This window comes from Malaclemys terrapin, chromosome 2 (assembly GCF_027887155.1).
Source record: "Malaclemys terrapin pileata isolate rMalTer1 chromosome 2, rMalTer1.hap1, whole genome shotgun sequence".
Classification (NCBI taxonomy): domain Eukaryota; kingdom Metazoa; phylum Chordata; order Testudines; family Emydidae; genus Malaclemys; species Malaclemys terrapin.
Genome location: NC_071506.1, coordinates 270,729,902 through 270,748,156, shown reverse-complemented (window position 1 = coordinate 270,748,156; position 18,255 = coordinate 270,729,902). Strand labels below are relative to the sequence as shown.

The following is an 18,255-nucleotide window of genomic DNA, read 5'->3' as shown; positions in this document are numbered from 1 at the left end:
AATTCTCCCTCTGAGAAGAGGATAAAAGAAAGAACAAACAATACATGAGAAATCCGAAGAAGTGGGCTGTAGTCCATGAAAGCTTATGCTCTAATAAATTTGTTAGTCTCTAAGGTGCCACAAGTACTCCTGTTCTTCTTTTTGCGGATACAGACTAACACGGCTGCTACTCTGATACATGAGAAATGTTAGTCATGTGATTTAATACTATGTTGGAAGACACTCAGATACTACAGTGATGAGGATTGTATAAGAGCCTATTTAGAATAGCTCCATCCTGTGAGTTGCAAACATGAGACAACACACACAGTAGATTTGAAGATATTCAAAATATGATAGTCTGTGCTGCTTGGTTCCTCTTTTAAATCTGGCTCCTCCTTGGTGCAGTTTGAATACTAGGTAAAATTTTATGTCCTGTGTTATGCAAGAGGTCAGACTAGATGATCAAAATGGTCTCTTCTGGCCTTAAAATCGGTGTATCTATGCATATGCCCATGGGCTCTACCGGCCCTTGGTCTTGGCTCTTTGATAGGGAGGGGAAGCAGTGGTATCTCCCAAATCCCAGCCACTTGGGGCACCAAAAGAAGACTTAACTTACAGTAAATTGTCCAAACCAGAGATATTCCCTCTCCATTCTTCCATGAGGAATTAAATAGTTAACAATGTTGGCATTTAAATTGTTGCCACTGGGAAATACCTCTTTTGAGATGAATGAGGCAGCTCATACCACTCAGAGCTCATGGGGCAGATCCTCAGCTGGTTTAAATTGTCACAGATCAATGACACAGTTGTTCCAGACTTTCTGCTGACTCATCTCTATATCAGTTATATTTGGTTCACATTTTTGAAGTTTTTCTCCACAACCGTAACAGTTAGAGTTTTACTTAAAAAAAAAAAAGAGTGCTGAGATTCTAGAGAAAAGGATAGTATCTATATAGAGGTGCCCATATGGGTGCGTAACAGCTTTTTCTCAGCCCTGCACCATATATTGTACAACAGTGTGAGGGAGAGAAAATTTTAGTCAATGAAGTAGGACAAATCCCTATTTTCATATTATTTGATCTTTAATCAATGCCTTGGACTACTTTCAAAGGAGGCTGGGTGATCCCTATCAGGCTTTGAATCTGTAGTTCTGGAGTATAAATATTTTATACTGACTGCTTAAATTGCTAAAACAGCCCTCCCAGCAAACTAAATTTGGCTGGCTTCCATCATGTCATGGTGGATGAGCATATCTTCCAACATGTGTGAGAAAAATGGCATGAACAAGCATACTCTCAGGCCTGGTCTACATGAGGAAATTAGGTTGGTATAACTATGTAATCTGAGATGTGAAAAATCCACATCCCTGAGCAATTCAGTTAAACCAGCCTAAACCCTGGTATAAACAGCGCTAAGTCGATGGGAGAGTTCTCCCATCAGTGTAGCTACTGCCTGTCAGGGAGGTGGATATGCCAATGGGAGAACCCCTCCTGTTAATATAGGCAGCGTCTTCACCAAAGTGTTATAGTTGCTGTAATTGTTTAAACTCAGTCTGTGTTAAGTGACTGAACAAGCCACACGCATAGTGTATTTTTTGTTATCAGCCTGAACATATGGAATTCCTACAACTTGGAGAGCAATTTTTTTTGTTTTTTTAAATACAAACCCCAATTTTCTTAATAGGTGAGCCTTTGCTTAAGGAGTTGGAGGTTGAAGAGAGGGTGATAGAAAACCATACTCTTACCAGAAGGAGGTGGGTCTTGTGGTTAAGCATTGAGAGTAGGAGTCAGAAAAATGTGGGTTCTAGCTCTATCAGTCTTGCAATATGATCATGGGTAAGTCACAGGTATAAGACATTTCCCCATTTGTGAAATGGTGGCTAATAACCCCCTAGTTGACCAGGGTGTTGAAACTTAATTAATCATTTTTGTTTCAAGCTTGAGATCTTTGCATGGAACGTGTTATACTTTTCTTAGTGTGCCAAATACCACCTGTGATTAGGATGTCCAGACAGCAAATGTGAAAAATTGGGACAGGGATGGTGGTGGTGTAATAGGAACCTATATAGGAAAAAGACCCCAAAATTGGAACTGTTCCTATAAAATCGGGACATCTGGTCACCCTACGTGATTAAGATACTGTGGGTTCAATTGGAGAGTGTTGTACTGTAGGGTACCCACATACACCTAAAGAAACACAGGACAAGATTTTTATGATTTAATAAAGGGTTAGTGGCTATGACAGAAACTGAGTTTGAAACCTCATATTGACTGAAAAATGCAAAAGGCGGCAGAGTTTATTTTGAACTGGGTCGGCACCCATAACGTTACAGTCACAGGACACTCCACATCCCTACTGCATCCTTGGCAGAGCTAACGGCTTGAAAAAGATGCTTTTGATCGGATCAGATGCACCTTGGTCCTTACAGGACATGCCCTGTAGAGGGTGGCAGGCCGGCCGGCCACTAGGCTCCCAGTTAAGGGGTGGCCTGTAAAGTGCAGAGGAGAGGGTGGCTCTGTCTTTCCCTCCCTGGCGTTTCTGGCGCTGGGGGGCGCTGCGCAGCCCGCTGGGCTTGGGGCGCGGGGAGGGGCGGACGCGCGAGACTGGCCCGCAGCGCTGCCCGGGGACTATGGGGGCGGGGCGCTCCCAGCGGGCAGGCCCCCGAGGGGGAAGCCGGGTCACGTGGCGTGGGCGTGCACGGCGCATGCGTCCTGAAGCCGGCGCTGTCAGCCGGCTGCGGCATGGTGCCCGGGTCTCCTGCGCCGATGCAGTGAGGGCCGCGCGAGCGGCGGTGGCAGGCAGCGCCCGGGGCCGTCTCAGCCTCGGCGGCCTGGATGGTTGTGTAGGGTCCGTGGTGCCGCCTCCCGAGCATGGCGAGCTTCCTGCCCCCGTGTGTGATAGACGGAGGCACCGGGTAAGTGCGGGCAGGACCGGCCCGCCCGCAGCTCCCCCTCCCCGGGAACGGGCTCCCCCGGCCCGCCCGCAGCTCCCTCCCCCCAGCCCCCCGGGAACGGGCTCCCCCGGCCCGCCCGCAGCTCCCTCCCCCCAGCCCCCCGGGAACGGGCTCCCCCGGCCCGCCCGCAGCTCCCTCCCCCCAGCCCCCCGGGAACGGGCTCCCCCGGCCCGCCCGCAGCTCCCTCCCCCCAGCCCCCCGGGAACGGGCTCCCCCGGCCCGCCCGCAGCTCCCTCCCCCCAGCCCCCCGGGAACGGGCTCCCCCGGCCCGCCCGCAGCTCCCTCCCCCCAGCCCCCCGGGAACGGGCTCCCCCGGCCCGCCCGCAGCTCCCTCCCCCCAGCCCCCCGGGAACGGGCTCCCCCGGCCCGCCCGCAGCTCCCTCCCCCCAGCCCCCCGGGAACGGGCTCCCCCGGCCCGCCCGCAGCTCCCTCCCCCCAGCCCCCCGGGAACGGGCTCCCCCGGCCCGCCCGCAGCTCCCTCCCCCCAGCCCCCCGGGAACGGGCTCCCCCGGCCCGCCCGCAGCTCCCTCCCCCCAGCCCCCCGGGAACGGGCTCCCCCGGCCCGCCCGCAGCTCCCTCCCCCCAGCCCCCCGGGAACGGGCTCCCCCGGCCCGCCCGCAGCTCCCTCCCCCCAGCCCCCCGGGAACGGGCTCCCCCGGCCCGCCCGCAGCTCCCGCTCCCCCGACGCCCCACCCCGGCCTCGCCCCCCTGTACCCTTGGGGACCCAGCCCCTCTTTCCTCCGCAGGGGCACCATCTTCTCTCTGCCCTTGGGGAATCTCCTCTGCTGTCCTGCCCATTCTCCCAGGGAACCATCTCTTCTGCTTCCCTTCCCTACTGGGAGCCGGACCCTAACCCCCGGGAGGCATCCTCCCTCTGTCCCCTGGGAAATCACTTCTAGCTCCCTATCCCATAGCCTGGAGACTCTCACACACCCTCCCTCCCCCTGCAGATGTCCTCCATGGCACCACAACCCTACAACTCTTGTTAATTTTTGGTAAAGGTCTTTAATGTTTTTAAGGGATCATGGTTAAAATGTGAATTAATTACTCAAAATGACTAAGTTAGCAAAGGGATCACAGTTGGGAAGCTGGCTGTTTTATGCTGATAGTATTTTTTGGGTATTGGGCATCTTCTCCCAGTCTTTCCAAGTCATTCTGGGACTTTATCTTACCTGCTGCCTGTGATGATGAGTGGGAGATGGATGAAACTTCGGGAAAGTTCTAGATAAGCACTTCATTGGAGGATAAAATGAACACAGCAGCTTCAGCGCTCACAGCCCATAGATGTGAAAGGAGGCAGGTTGCCTCTCTGAGGAACAGATCCTATCACTTGTCTTTGGCCACAGAAGCTCATCTTGTGGAACTACTGTCTTTCTGCTGAGGTTTATTGGCCATTCCTGTTATGTGTCATGGGTGGAAGGCACAGAAGCTACTTTAACCTGAGGCTGGAGTAGCAAACATATAGTAGCTTCACTGCCTGAGTGCTCTGAGGAAGGGAGGAGATCTTGTCCCCCAAGGAACTATCCAGCGAACACCTTGGCTACTCAAGCTGTGCTCTGAGATCAGTCTCCCAGCAGAGTCAGGAAGACAACATTGCATTGGTTGAGTTTGTTTTACTTTTGGAAAATAATGTTCTCAGTCATAAAAGCTAAGAATGTTTTTTTTTTTTTGTTTAGTTTAGAGACTGATAGGTGAGCTCACCAGAGCTCCTACCACCATTGATGTGGAGTTGCTGTGAGTTCTTCTGTAGGAGGATGCCATACATTCATGTACATCTTTAATTACCCCAAATTGGATTAGTTACTTCTCCAGCAAAACTTAAAATAAATCTCACCTATATGTACACCAGTCTGTCACAAATTTATTATGGCCCTCTCAAGGCAGGTATGGTATAGTCCACAGTCCCCGTTGAGGGTTCCAGTAGTCCAGTATTCTCCGACATCAGTGGGATGGAGTACTTTGTCTCCCATTCTGCACATAGTTCTGCCTCTGTTTTAGATTCCTTTGGGCAGTTGGTGATTCTCACTCTGATTTACTTGAAATGAGTTGTGCCCTAGAGAAGTGTTAGTGTTACAGAAATATTTCCTACCAGATTGACCTAAAGAGTGTTTTCTCTTCGATGGAGATCTGTGGAAGTCTCAGAGTGGATCCCTCAGAAAAGTAGCACCATAAAATCCAGAAAATGCATTAAATATAATAGCTCTCTTTGGCAGGACACAAAACTTTTTGTTTTCTGTTTGAGGAGTGATTCCAAGACCTCACCATTTCAGACTTTACAGGTGAGGTACATCTGATCAGTTGTTATACAAAACAACTGAATGAGGAGACAAACCTCCTGCCAGTTATTGAAAAATGACCAAGCACATGGTTTGAGAGAGTAATAATTCAAGGTAAATGAAGAGATTGCTATTAGTTGATCTGGTGTATAGGGATTAAATTATAGGGGATTCCCCAGAAAATCTTCAATCAGACCATATCTGAAAAAAGCAATGCCTGTGATTTCCCAGTCCTTGCTTCCACCTCATCTTAATTCAAATAAGACAGGGCAGTGTCCTAAATTTACTAACATTTGGTTGGCTTGTAGTCTGCTCTCAGATGGAAAAGATTTTTCAGCAAAGGGATTTTAAATCCAAGATGAACAAGATTAAATCAGGAAGGAATGGGAACAAATACCGGAACAAGCCAGGCAAGGGCCAATCGTAGTGTTAATATCAAGAAATAGCTTGTGACTCACTGGTAGTCTCTAGAATGTTCCCATTGTATGTGTTGAAGACTGTCTTATTTTGTGGAATGATTGAAGGTGATTATAGACAAATGATAGAAGTAATTACAAAGGGATATGCCGGGGTGGCCAAACTTACTGACTCTCCAAGCTGAATACGACAATCTTCAGAAGTTTGAGAGCCGGGGCACACCTGCTGGGGCTTGGGGCTTCAGCCCTGCAGGAGGTGCCTGATTGAGCTCGGGGCTTCAGCCCCACTCTTGCTGAAGCCCCGAGACACTCCTCCCTGCTGCGCAGAAGACCACCCTCCTGCAAGGCAGAGGTCCCAAGCTCCTCCCCATCCAGTCTGGTAGGTGGAGAATGGACAGAGGCGTGGGGGGCTCCATGAGCTGCACTTTAATGCTAAAAGAGCCACATGTTGGCCACCCCTGGGATATGCTATTTAACTTGATCCATTTCCCATACAGGCTTCAGATTAATTAATTCAAATTCCCAAGGAAAAACTTAAAAATACAGATGTTTGGGAGTGCATAACAATAACTGAAGGATAAAAGTCCTTACTAGAACAAAATAGTTGGTTAACATTAAAAACAATCTCTCCCCCCACCCTCCCAGGCCTCCCCTGGGGAACTCAGAGTGAAGGTTAAAGTTAGAAGAACCTGAAATATTTGGAGGTATGGATATTCATAATTAAATTTGCCAAACTACCTTTATTCTGCTCTGGAGACATGCTTTTCCTTTTTTGCATCTTGAGTCCTGAAAATGTGCACCACAAGGATTGATTTTGTATTTTCTCCTACATGCATATCTCTGACACTGAAATCTGATGCTTTGTCCATGCATTAACCTTTGTTCTTCTCATGTAAGTAGGCCTACTAGGAGGTTTGTACATAGGAAACATACCGTGTCTCGGAGAGTTGCTTAACTGGCGGACACATGGAATTATAGGGTGTGCAGGAAGTGGGGATAGTGGGCTAGCTGGGAACTTATCATGACAGCAGAACAGGGATGCATACCTCCCCTGTCAGAAAGATGAATCTAAAAAACAATTTTAATTACTTCTCCATCTTCATTTGCAAACAAAGATGTGGTATGAAGTATTTTTTTTTATCTGGGGTGACCACTGCTTTTTAAAATGTCTTAGGTTGCAAACAGCTTGTCTGACTAACTTCATTTTTGGTGGACGAAATCATCCTTTCTCCATGGATGATTTTACTTAGTGATCAGTTTACATGTTCACATCAATCTCCACCTGGAAAAGGTCGATCTATTTTAAGACCATTAGACCTGATTTGCCTTTCTGACACTATTGAAATTGTTGTCAACTTTCAAAACTAGTTTTATTGCCTAATCTTTAGTTATGTGTATTAGATTGCTACTAGATAGACCCAGTAAACTGTTTAAAAAATAAATAAATCTGTATCTCCTACAGTTTTGCAACAAAGTATGTGTGTGTGGGAAGTTAGAAAACTTTACCTCCATTTTGCATGTGCGATAATTCTGGACCCCCTTTTTTAATTCACTTCACATTTGTTAAAAATATCCTTCTTTAGCCCAATCTCATCTGTCAGCTTCAAGGCAGATATTCCATTGTTTGTGGATTTTTTGGGGAAGAAGTGGTAGTCCAAAATTGGGCTTAAAATGGAAATTCAGATACACCTCTAATTACCGAAGTGTCTACTGCCACTCCATAATAATCTTTGAACAGCCATAATACACCAACATTATATTATTTCCCCTGTTAACCCTATTTAAGCATTTATTTGATCTCTACTCGCTCTTCTTTTTTAGTGCTTCTCAAAAAGTTGGGGAATATATGAGCAGTGTTGACCATAATCTCTCAGAAAATACAAGGAACTCAAACTTTTGTATGGAAATCCTGCACTGATATTAGTTTACTCTTCTGCAGTGGGGGATGTGACATACCAGAGTACAATTCAGACTAGTGGGGGGCTCTGTGACCCCTAACTTGTAGCCTTAGGTGCCTTACAATGCCTTGCTGAAGCAGCCTGGGTGGGAGCTGCTTTAGCAAGGCATTCACAAAGGCTTTTGGCATTAAGTAACAGTTTAATAACTATCACAGACTCTAAAACTTGTTTAAAATTGCCAGAACTGTTGTATCCATAAGACCTGAACCAAAAAGCATCAAGAACTGAAAAGAATTTGAAAGCTTCAACAGCAAGGTTTATCTTTGAGTTTTAACTTTACTACTATAAAAGTGAAAGCAACATCGGTGAGCCATGTATTGAGGTGGATAAAGTCAGCCACCTGAGTTTAAGCATTTATATTTCTAGATTATATAGCTTTAGTTGTTATGCTCCAAAAGCCAATTCCTGGGTTGGAATTTGAATCGGAAATATAGTCATTTTAAAAAAATGAGTTAAAAGTAGTTCAGGGTGCTGTATTCATTTCTGAGTCCTCCTGTCATCTTTACAATCACTTTTTCCTATTTTTAAAAAGTTTTTCTCTACTCACACAAGAAAACTGATTAAACCTATGTGGGAATCAGTAATATTGATTATATCCAAACTAAATAACTGAAAAAAGGTATCTATTCATAAGAATATAAGAACGGCCGTACCGGGTCAGACCAAAGGTCCATCTAGCCCAGTATCCTGTCTACTGACAGTGGCCAATGCCAGGTGCCCCAGAGGGAGTGGACCAACAGGCAATGATCAAGTGATCTCTCTCCTGCCATCCATCTCCATCCTCTGACAAACAGAGGCTAGGGACACCATTCCTTACCCATCCTGGCTAATAGCCATTAATGGACTTAACCACCATGAATTTATCCAGTTCTCTTCCTGTGCATGTAATATACTTTTTCTAATGTCTTTGTTCTATTAATCTTAAGGGTTACTTGTCACAACAGGTTATACTTTCAGGCAAAAGTGCGACTTTTAATAACAGTGGTCCTTTAAATGCCTTTTTAAAAAAGCATCTTGATCCTCTTAAATGGTTTCTCAGCTATTATGTATGCTCAGGAGAGTTTCCAATAGGCTTCTATCTCATTGGCAATAAATGCTGTAATTTTTGTGAAATTAATATGGAATTATAAGCATCTGCAGGATTCATTCCTTAATTTACAGATCACAGGACATTGCATTAGCATTATTCTACTATCCTGTAATAGAGGAGAAAAAAAGCAAGGCATAAACTGAAAATTCAGAAAAAATAAGAGTAAAAGAACTGAGGTTTTGAGGAAATTACCATGATTTTGTTGTCTTCTCAGTCCTATGTGAAGAAGAAATAAAATATCCAAAGTTATTGTCTTGCAATGATTGTCTTAATCAGAAACCTATGCCTCAAGATCCATAGGATCTTTAGCAGAGAAATTCAGTCAAGGACATTAGTAAGCCTGCAAGATAGTGAGCTGTGCATTTTTGTTGAGCATTCTAAGTTACCCTACAGGCCCCCTCTGATGCATCATTTGAGAGAAAAAGCTGTTTCAAACTCCAGTCCAAAGAGGTTCTTGAAACATGATTTTTTTTCATATTAAGTTGTAATTTGGCAAGTCAGATGAGTCTAGTAAGTATGGAGGAGTCTAAGTTATGTGCTCTGGGAGTGTGAAGGAGGTGTAAATTACACCAATTTAGACTCTCTCTGAATTTGGGTCAGTGTTTATTTTAGAGAAACTGATCCTGAATAATTTAAAGCTTCCTGAAACTTATACATATTTTGTTCTAACTTTCAGTCTGTTGGACAGTTGGGTCTCAATATGTTGAAGTAGGACCATTTGTGATTAAATGGAGTTGCAGCTAGCAAGGGATGTGAAGGATAACAAGAAGGATTTCTACAGGAATGTTAGTAACAAGAAGGTGGTCAGGGAAAGTGTGGGACCCTTACTGTATGGGGAAGGCAACGTAGTGACAGATGATGTGGAAAAAGCTGAAGTACTCAATGCTTTTTTTGCCTCGGTCTTGACAGACAAGGTCAGCTCCCAGACTGCTGCACTGGGCAACACAGTATGGGGAGGAGGTGAGCGGCTCCCAATGGTGAAAGAACAGGTTAATGACTATTTAGAAAAGCTGGACATGCACAAGTCCGTGGGTCCAGATTTAATGCATCCAAGGGTGCTGAGGGAGTTGGCTGATGTGATTGCAGAGTCATTGGCCATTATCTTCGAAACCTCGTGGCAATCAGGGGAGGTGCCGGATGATCGGAAAAAGGCAAATATAGTGCCCATATTTAAAAAAGGGAAGAAAGAGAACCCGGGGAACTACAGACAGGTCAGCCTTATTTTAGTCCCCAGCAAAATCATGGAGCAGGTCCTCAAGGAATCCATTTTGAAGCACTTAGAGGAGAGGAAGGTGATCAGGAACAGTCAACATGGATTCATCAAAGGCAAGTCATGCCAGACCAACCTGATTGCCTTCTATGATGAGATAACTGGCACTGTGGATATGGGGAAAGTGGTGGATGTGATGTATCTTGACTTTAGCAAAGCTTTTGATCCGGTTTCCCACAGTATTCTTGCCAGTAAGTTAAAAAAGTATGGATTGGATGAATGGACTATAAGATGGATAGAAAGCTGGCTAGATTGTCGGGCTCAACGGGTAGTGATCAATGACTCGATGTCTAGTTGCAGCTGGTATCAAGCGGAGTGCCTCAGGGGTCGGTCCTGAGGCCGTTTTTGTTCAACATCTTTATTAATGATCTGGATGATGGGATTAATTGCACCCTCAGCAAGTTCGTAGATGACACTAAGCTGGGGGGAGAGGTCTAGGTTGGATATCAGGAAACACTATTTCACTAGGAGGGTGGTGAAGCACTGGAATGGCTTACCTAGGGAGGTGGTGGAATCTCCATCCTTAGAGGTTTTTAAAGCCCGTCTTGACAAAGCCCTGGCTAGGATGATTGAGTGGGTGTTAGTCCTGCTTTCAGCTGGGGGTTGGACTAGATGACCTCCTGAGGTCTCTTCCAACCCTAATATTTTATGATTTTATCATTCTAAATCAGAGAAACAGATCTTTTAGATTACAGCCTCGCTTGTTCTTGCGGCAGGCATTTGAGCAAAGCCCACTTAACAAAAACCAAAGGTAAATATCAGAGTTCTTGAGATCCTATTCATACTCCTTAGAAGCATGGTTCTGTCACTCACTTAGTTGGGTATTCACTCCAGGCTTCATCATAAAACTTTAAACGAATTCTTATGGTGCTAATCATAAAGTGTCAGTTTTGTGCATAAACCAGTCCATTTAGGGACTGTAATTGAAACCTCTCTGAAGCTTTAGTAAATATCCAAGGCACTTCAGAATGAGAGCTATAGCATATGTCCAGGTAAAATTATATCGTCCCTATCTTGTTAGCCTTGAAAAGGTTTTAAAGAGACCAGATAATATAAAAGTATGATCCTTTTGTATAATTGAAAATTGTGGCTGGATCTTGGAAAAGATTTTGAAATGGGCAGTATCTAACAGGCAGGGTCACAGCTAATTTGATTTAATTTCTTAAGCTAACAGACTGTCTGTTAATGAGTTTTTACAGTACATACTCCATAAAGAAACATTTATTGTTTAAGCTGCTATGTGGTAAGGAGGAAAAAACTTTCTACTATAGGGATAGCCTAATAGTGTTTGAGCTATTTGTAGTGGGCTCTATGGAGACTGTAAGATTTTAAATGTGCCTATGCACTGACAATGCAGCTCCCTAGCTTTGTGTGGAACGAGTGCAGTTTACCTGCATCGCACTCTCTGTGTGCTTTTATCCTGACTTGAGGGGAGAGCACCTCTAAGGGTAGGAAGGCAATTCAATCTTCAGGATACCAGTGTTGTTACTTTTGTAATGTGGACACTTGTGCTTGAGGCAACCAGTCCTTGTAGTCTCAGATGTTAACTACTTTTGCTTGCTACTGACCTGAGCTAGATTGCAACCAGTGATCTAATGCAGTAGATTTAGGCTCCACATTGGAGCACCCATTTCCAGAGCCTTCTGTTTCTCTTTTCTGTTGATCGATATAAAAGGAATTTTTCTGACACTCTCTCAACCTACTTGTAATGATTTCTTCATATTGTCCATTCTGTCATCAAGACAATTTATCAATTCATTGTCACTGCTATGAAGTAGGTAAATATCACCATTTCACAGATGCAGGAAATTGAGGTAAAGAAGTAGGGTGGAGTGATTTAAATCGCCAAGTGGAAAGCCTTGATTTAAATAATTGATTATAATCAACTTTTCCATTTGTATTTCAGTTATTTGCTAAAGAAAGGCACATTCTGATTGGTTGATATAACCATTAAAAATGTTGATTTACAACTAAATAGCATCTTTGCACTAGATTTGGTGCATCTTTTTGCTATATGAGGGAGTACATTTTAATTATATACACTTATTTAAGCAATTATACAGCTTATTATTTCAGATTCTTATAAACTGTATATGTTTAGTATGTTACAAAATGGTGAATGATAATTAACTTTTTGCTTCTGATTTGTGTCAAGCTATATGAAGATGGTATTTAATTTAAACACACAAACCAGCATATAACACTTACTTTTATTAAACAAAACCTTAAATGTTTTGGATGCTACTTTTTTTTATCAAAACATGTTTCACATTTACAACTAAATGATTTACTAAAGGAACAGAGGGATTAACTTTAGTCAGTGAATTAAACAGATTATTTCAGGTCAGCCTGGAAAATTTTCAAATGTGCCTAAGTGAAAGTGACTGGAGCTTAAATTCTCACTTGTCTAAATCTCTTGAAAAAGAGACTGACTCCTAAGTAAGTTAAGTTGTCTTTCAAACTTTTAAAACTGGTAGATCTCGTCCCTTCCTTCCTCATTTTTATTCATAGACTGGAAGAATGAGACAAGTTTTCCTGCTTTTTTTAACTCCCGGTCGATTTCTCAACTTCGAATGAATGAAGAAAATATTATTTCTGTGCCCGCAGAAGAGGCTACTGCCTGTTTAGGTCTTCAGAAAACTCTGGTTCCAGCTGCTTTGCTAGTAATATCTATCAGTAGAGTCATATGACTTTCTTTTAAACTTCAGCAAATGTGTAGTGTTTGAATGGTTCACCTTCAGCCCTGAAATTTATTATGGCTGTCGTTATTGATGGGTGATTATTAGATGCCCATGTCATAGCAGCAGCATCTTCTTCAGTGGTTAGGGATTTACCCTGGGTAGATCATATTCGCAAGAAAACATGGCAGAGTAAGTGCTACATCCGTCTGCTTTTTTACTGCCTGCAATTTAACTGTGTTATCGCTGGTATTTCTTTGTCCAATGTTTCAAAGTTCTTTCCAAATTTCAACAGCATTGCAATACCGCTGCAATCTTTCTGCAGTTTGTCCAAGGCCATGGAAATAGATTCCATATTTCTGTTTAGTCCAATGTTCACTGCTTTGGCTGTGCTAGTTTCATTAATTTTGTTCTCAATTTTCTTCACAAATTGTCATCAGAATAGGCCAGTTCTTAATAAAAAGCTTAAAACAGTCGACCACTGAATTCCATCATAGTTCTTGGGGGAGAATTAGTTTGGATTCCCCTGCGCTTTTCAGTGAAGCTGAAGGAAGTGTTTGCTATGGAAGTGTTTTGCAATTTCAGCAACATTTTTCTATATTTCCGGAGTTGTACTTCAGTTTTCGGCAGAAAGATGCATCAAATAAGCTCCGTACCCATATTTTAGAAGTTTCAGATTCTCTTCGTTATCTTCTAGATTTCTTCTTGTTTTTGCTGCATTTGCAACATTGTGTGGGACAAAGCTATGCACTTGATACTTGAATTTTTGTTCAGTTTGTTATAGCTTTGACTGCTACTTCTTAAGTGTTCTGCTCTATGGGCATTTCCTGAAGTATCAGTTGTTTCTGTAAGATAGACAATGCCATATTCTGTTGTCACACAAGCACATATTACTGAATCCTTGTGTACATTGCACCACCCATCAAAACTCAGGTTAACCAATTTCCTATCAATGTTTTTTGCACACTGTTCAATTTCCTTCTCATACGCTGTATCTAGCAACCTTACAGCATCGTCTGCTCTGCCAGGCTTAATATAGCCTGGTCATAACGATTGAACCGTGTCAATGAAATGTCCCTTCTGAACAAGATGAAAGGGAAAATTTGTTGCGTAAATGAACCAAACAATCTTTTCATCTTGGAGTCAAAATGGAGTCATGTTGCAGTTTGCTGGTCCTTATTATGAACTCATCCTTGGTTTTACTAGACAAAGACAGCCTTTTTTTTTTTTTTTTTTTTTTTCTTTTGATACAGCTAATTTACTGACATGTTTAGTTGCAGCACTGCTGGTGGTACCAGCAGACAACTGAAGTTGTAGACATTACAGATGGTGGTACTGTTGAGATAGCTGGTGCACAGCTTCATAAGCCAGGAAAGCAAATAGGTAGGCTGGGTTACCCAGGATCATTATTGGCAATTCCAACATTCCCAGTGGTAATCTGCTAGTTGGGAAAGAAAGTGCCTGATTGCACCTTTCTGAAAAGTCCTGTGTCCTTTACCTTCCCTGACCAGCTAACACTGTCAGTGAAGCACTCCCAGTGATCCACCAGTGCTTGCATAACCATAGAAAAGTAGCCTTTTCTGTTGATATGCTTTGTGGCAAGATGATTTGATATCCAAATAGCACACACATCCCTATCTGTCACTCCAGCGCAATTCGGGAACCCCATTTTTGCAGATCCATCCACTATGTTGTTCATATTGCCGAGAGTCACAATCCGACATAGCAGGAGGTGATTAGTGGTTCAGCACATTTGCATGACAGTGGCCTCCAAGGTGGATTTCCTGACTCCAAATTGATTTACAACGGACCAGTAGCAATTGGTATTGCAGGTTTCCACAGTGCAATTGCCACTCGCTTCTCCACTGTCAGCGCAGCTTTCATTTTAGTGTTGCTGTGCAGGAGGTCTGGGGTGAGCTCAGCGCATAGATCCAGGAATGTTGGCTTGCATATCTGAAAGTTCTGCAGCCACTGCTTGTCATCCTAAGCCTACGTTACGATGCGATCCCACCAGTCAGTGGTCATTTCTTGGGTCCAGAAGTGGCACTCCACCATCTGCAGCTGCTCCGTGCATGCCGCCAACAGCCTTGAATTAGTTCTCATTATGTTCCACAGCACTCTGTCCTCCAAGAAATCGTCATGTTCCCCACTGTTTTGGTTTTTCTAGTGGCTTTGCAAATACTGCAAGATTATATCTGCTTGCAGTGCTCATGATGGTAGTGCAGAATGGTGCAGGCTCCATGGTTCTGTCAAAGATGGTAGACGGTAAGGGGGGCCATGTGGGTTTGTGGGATTTTGAGAAAAGGCACAAAAATTATGGGATGCAGGTGACATTATGGGAACTGAAGCTGGGAATGGGTGACAGGGGATGGATCTCTTGATGATTGCCTGTTCTGTTCATTCCCTCTATGGCACCTGGCATTGGCCACTGTCGGAAGACAGGATACTGGGCTAGATGGACCTTTGGTCTGACCCAGTATGGCTGTTCTTATGTTCTTAACAGAATAATATGTCCTGCAGAATCTTTTTCTCTCGCTCTTTTTTTTTTTTTACAGGTGATAAGTGAGATGGAGAAAACCTAAGTTGAGTTGATAATTAGAAGGGGGGGAGGAATACCTTTTCACTTGTAAACTAAGAATGTTTGATACTTAAATAATTGGACATAAATATGGAACTCCACTATATGACGTTTGGTCATTTTTTCAGAGCAGAGCTGTGCTTAACAATGTAGATAGTCCATACTTTTGTTTGGCTTTCACACCGCAAGAAGCATGATTAGTGTCTTTACTTTGTATAGTCCGTATTGAGCTTGAAAATGAACTGATTTTTTTCTTGATGCATCTAAAGACCTGTTGATAACTCTTTTAGGTACACAAAACTTGGCTATGCAGGAAATACGGAACCACAGTTCATTATTCCATCATGTAAGTAACTTTTGCCCCAGCTTCTGATGTACAAAGTTATTCATGAAAATGATGAGCAATAAATAATTTGCTTTTCAGATCTTAACTCAGTCTTCCAAGGTCTCTTGTCCATATTCACTATATCTGCATCTTTGACTCGAGTATAGCTAATGAAAACTCTTTCCTGCAGTTTGCCAGGACTATTCCTCATTAAATCAGTTTCTGGTTGCTATGACTGAGATGAAAAGAGCTCTAGTACCATTTCCTTCCTATCTCTATTGTTTTTCTGCCAGGATTCTGGCTTAGACAGAATACAAGGTACTTCCTCTTTACCTGACTCTGTGGTTACAGCTTGGGTAGTATGAGGGAGGCCTCTTGTCAATTTCAGTACTGAAATGCAGGTACCACTTGGCAGCAATGTGTATCCATCTTTATGCTGACTAGGACTCTAGACAGAGAAAAAAAAATTAAATAACAGTGTCCCTGGTTGGGAGTCTTATACGGTATACTCCTATATATCTGAACCTCCACATTATCAGAATCCCTTCCTTGTCCCCCAGCATGAGATACATGCTGCAGAGGGCATAGAATTCATGTATCTCATGCTGGGGAACAAGGAAGGAATTCTGATAATGTGGCGGTTTGGATAATAGAGCAGAGCCCCCAGCCAGACTGTGAGGAGGAGGAGGAGCAGGACAAACCCTTGGCTGCCAGGGAGGTCACCCTGGTGCTGAATGGCTCTTGCAGCAGTGCAGGGAGCCCATTGCAGCCCAGCTGTCCGTGAGCAGGGTTGTGACAGCTGAGCTGCAGAGGGCTCCCTGTGCTGCTGCAGGCTGGTGATACCCAACCCCGGCCAGGTGCAAGATGTAAGCAGGGAGGCTGCAGTCCTAGTAGGGCAGAGCAGAGATCCCTGGCCAAGATTCTGCTTTGCCCTGTCAGGACTGCAGCCTCTGCACCTTGCTCCTGCAGGGATTGGGTATCACCAGCTCTGCGGCAGCGCAGGGATCCCTCTGCAGTTCCACTGTCATGGCAGTGGGGCCGTGACACTGGAGCTGCAGAGAGCTTCCTGTGCTGCTGCTGAGCTGATGACACCTAATCCCTTCAGGCGCAAGGTGTGGGGAGAGGCTGCAGTCCTGGCGGGGCAGAGCAGAGACCCCTGGCCAGCACTGCAAGGAAAAGGAAGAGCTCCTGGCTGTGGGGGAGGCCACCCTGCAGCTGAATGGTTCCTGCCCTCTCAATTATCTGAATAAAATCCATAACTCCCACGCTATTCAGATAAGAGGAGGTTACTTACCTGTAACTGGAGGTTCTTCGAGATGTGTGGTCCCTATTTGTATTCCACTCAGGGTTATACACGTGCCCCTGGAGCTGGAGCTTTTCAAAGTAGTGTTGCACGGGGGTCAGAGCATGCGCCCCTGTCCTGCCTCCTGTTTTCACCCAAGGTGATAAAGAGTGGGGCGGACTGGCCACGTCTCCAGTTCCTTCTCCACCGTAGACCTACAGAGCTGTGGCAGAGGGGAAGGAGGGTGGGATTGGAATACAGATAGAGCCCACACATCTTGAAGAACTCCAGTTACCGGTAAGTAACCTCCTCTTCTTCAAGTGATGGTCCGAGTTGTATTCCATTGAGGGTGATTGATAAGCAATACTTAGATAGGAGGAGGGTGTGAGGAAGATGGTCCTTTGTTCTGTGGTTCCGCTGCTGCACCGAATGAGGATAATGAGAGGAAAAGGTGTGTACCGAACTCCACATGGCCTCCTTACATATGTTCGTAAGGGGTTTGTCGTGGAGTGCGGCTGTGGTCGATGCTTGTACTCTCATGGAATGGGCTTGTATCCTATCTGGTGGGGAGAGCCTTGACAAGTGATAGCAGCGCGTAATGCACTCTGAGATCCACTTAGAGATTCTCTGGGTGGAAATGGCCTATCCTTTAATTCTCTCCGCTATGATGACAAATAGTCTGGGAGACTTCCAGAATGGCTTTGTCCCAGGGCCCTATGCACTTTGAGGGAATGAAGCCACTGTTCCTCATTCGAGGCATGTGGGTTTGGAAAGAAGGTAGGCAGATGTATGGGTTGGTTGAGGTGGACTTGGAATAGCACCTTTGGCAGAAACTAGGGAAGCAGTTGTAGGTAGACCTTGTCCTTATGGAATGCAGTAAAAGGGGGGTTTGCCATCATGGCTCCCAGCTCACCAGCCTTCCTCGCTGAGGTAATGGCAGCAAGGAAAGTGACCTTCATGGAGAGGGGGGAGAGAGAGAGGGCAGGAGGCCAGTGGTTCAAAGAGAGAGTTCACTAAAGAGATAAGGACCCATTGGGGAGTAATGGGCTGAATGAGTGGATATTTACATAAAAGGCCCTTTCAGAATTGAGTGGTCAAGGTTTGGATAAAAATGGACTGCCCTTCCACTGGAGGATGGAAAGTGCTAATGGCTGCTGCATGCACTCTGATAGAGCAGAGAGCCAGTCCCTAGGTTTTCATGTCGAGGAAATAGCCTAAGAGCACTTAGGGGATGCTCACAGCTTCGGGGGCAAGACCTTGCTGTTGGGTCCAGGACTCATACCCTTTAAGGTCGGAAGGGACCATTGTGATCAAGTCTGACTTCCTGCACATTGTAGGCCACAGAACCTAACCCAGCCATTCCTAAAATAGACCCCTAAGCTCTGGTTGAGTTACTGATGTCCTCAAATCATGGTTTAAAGACTTCAAGTTATAAAGAATTCAGCAT

General features: G+C 44.5%; 1 protein-coding gene across 5 annotated transcripts in view; it reads left to right on the top strand.

Annotated features, from left to right (window-relative positions):
* The first annotated feature begins 2,706 nt into the window (after positions 1–2,706).
* ACTR3B (actin related protein 3B) overlaps positions 2,707–18,255 on the top strand; it is a 45,712-nt gene continuing 30,163 nt past the window's right edge. For 4 of the 5 annotated variants that reach the window (XM_054021171.1, XM_054021170.1, XM_054021168.1 and 1 more), the window contains exons 1-2: positions 2,707–2,896; positions 15,492–15,547. In XM_054021171.1, the coding sequence (XP_053877146.1) occupies positions 2,853–2,896; positions 15,492–15,547 (100 nt within the window). In that variant the 5' untranslated portion in view covers positions 2,707–2,852. The remainder of the gene's footprint in view (positions 2,897–15,491; positions 15,548–18,255) is intronic. The other variant, XM_054021172.1, reaches the window with a different exon arrangement.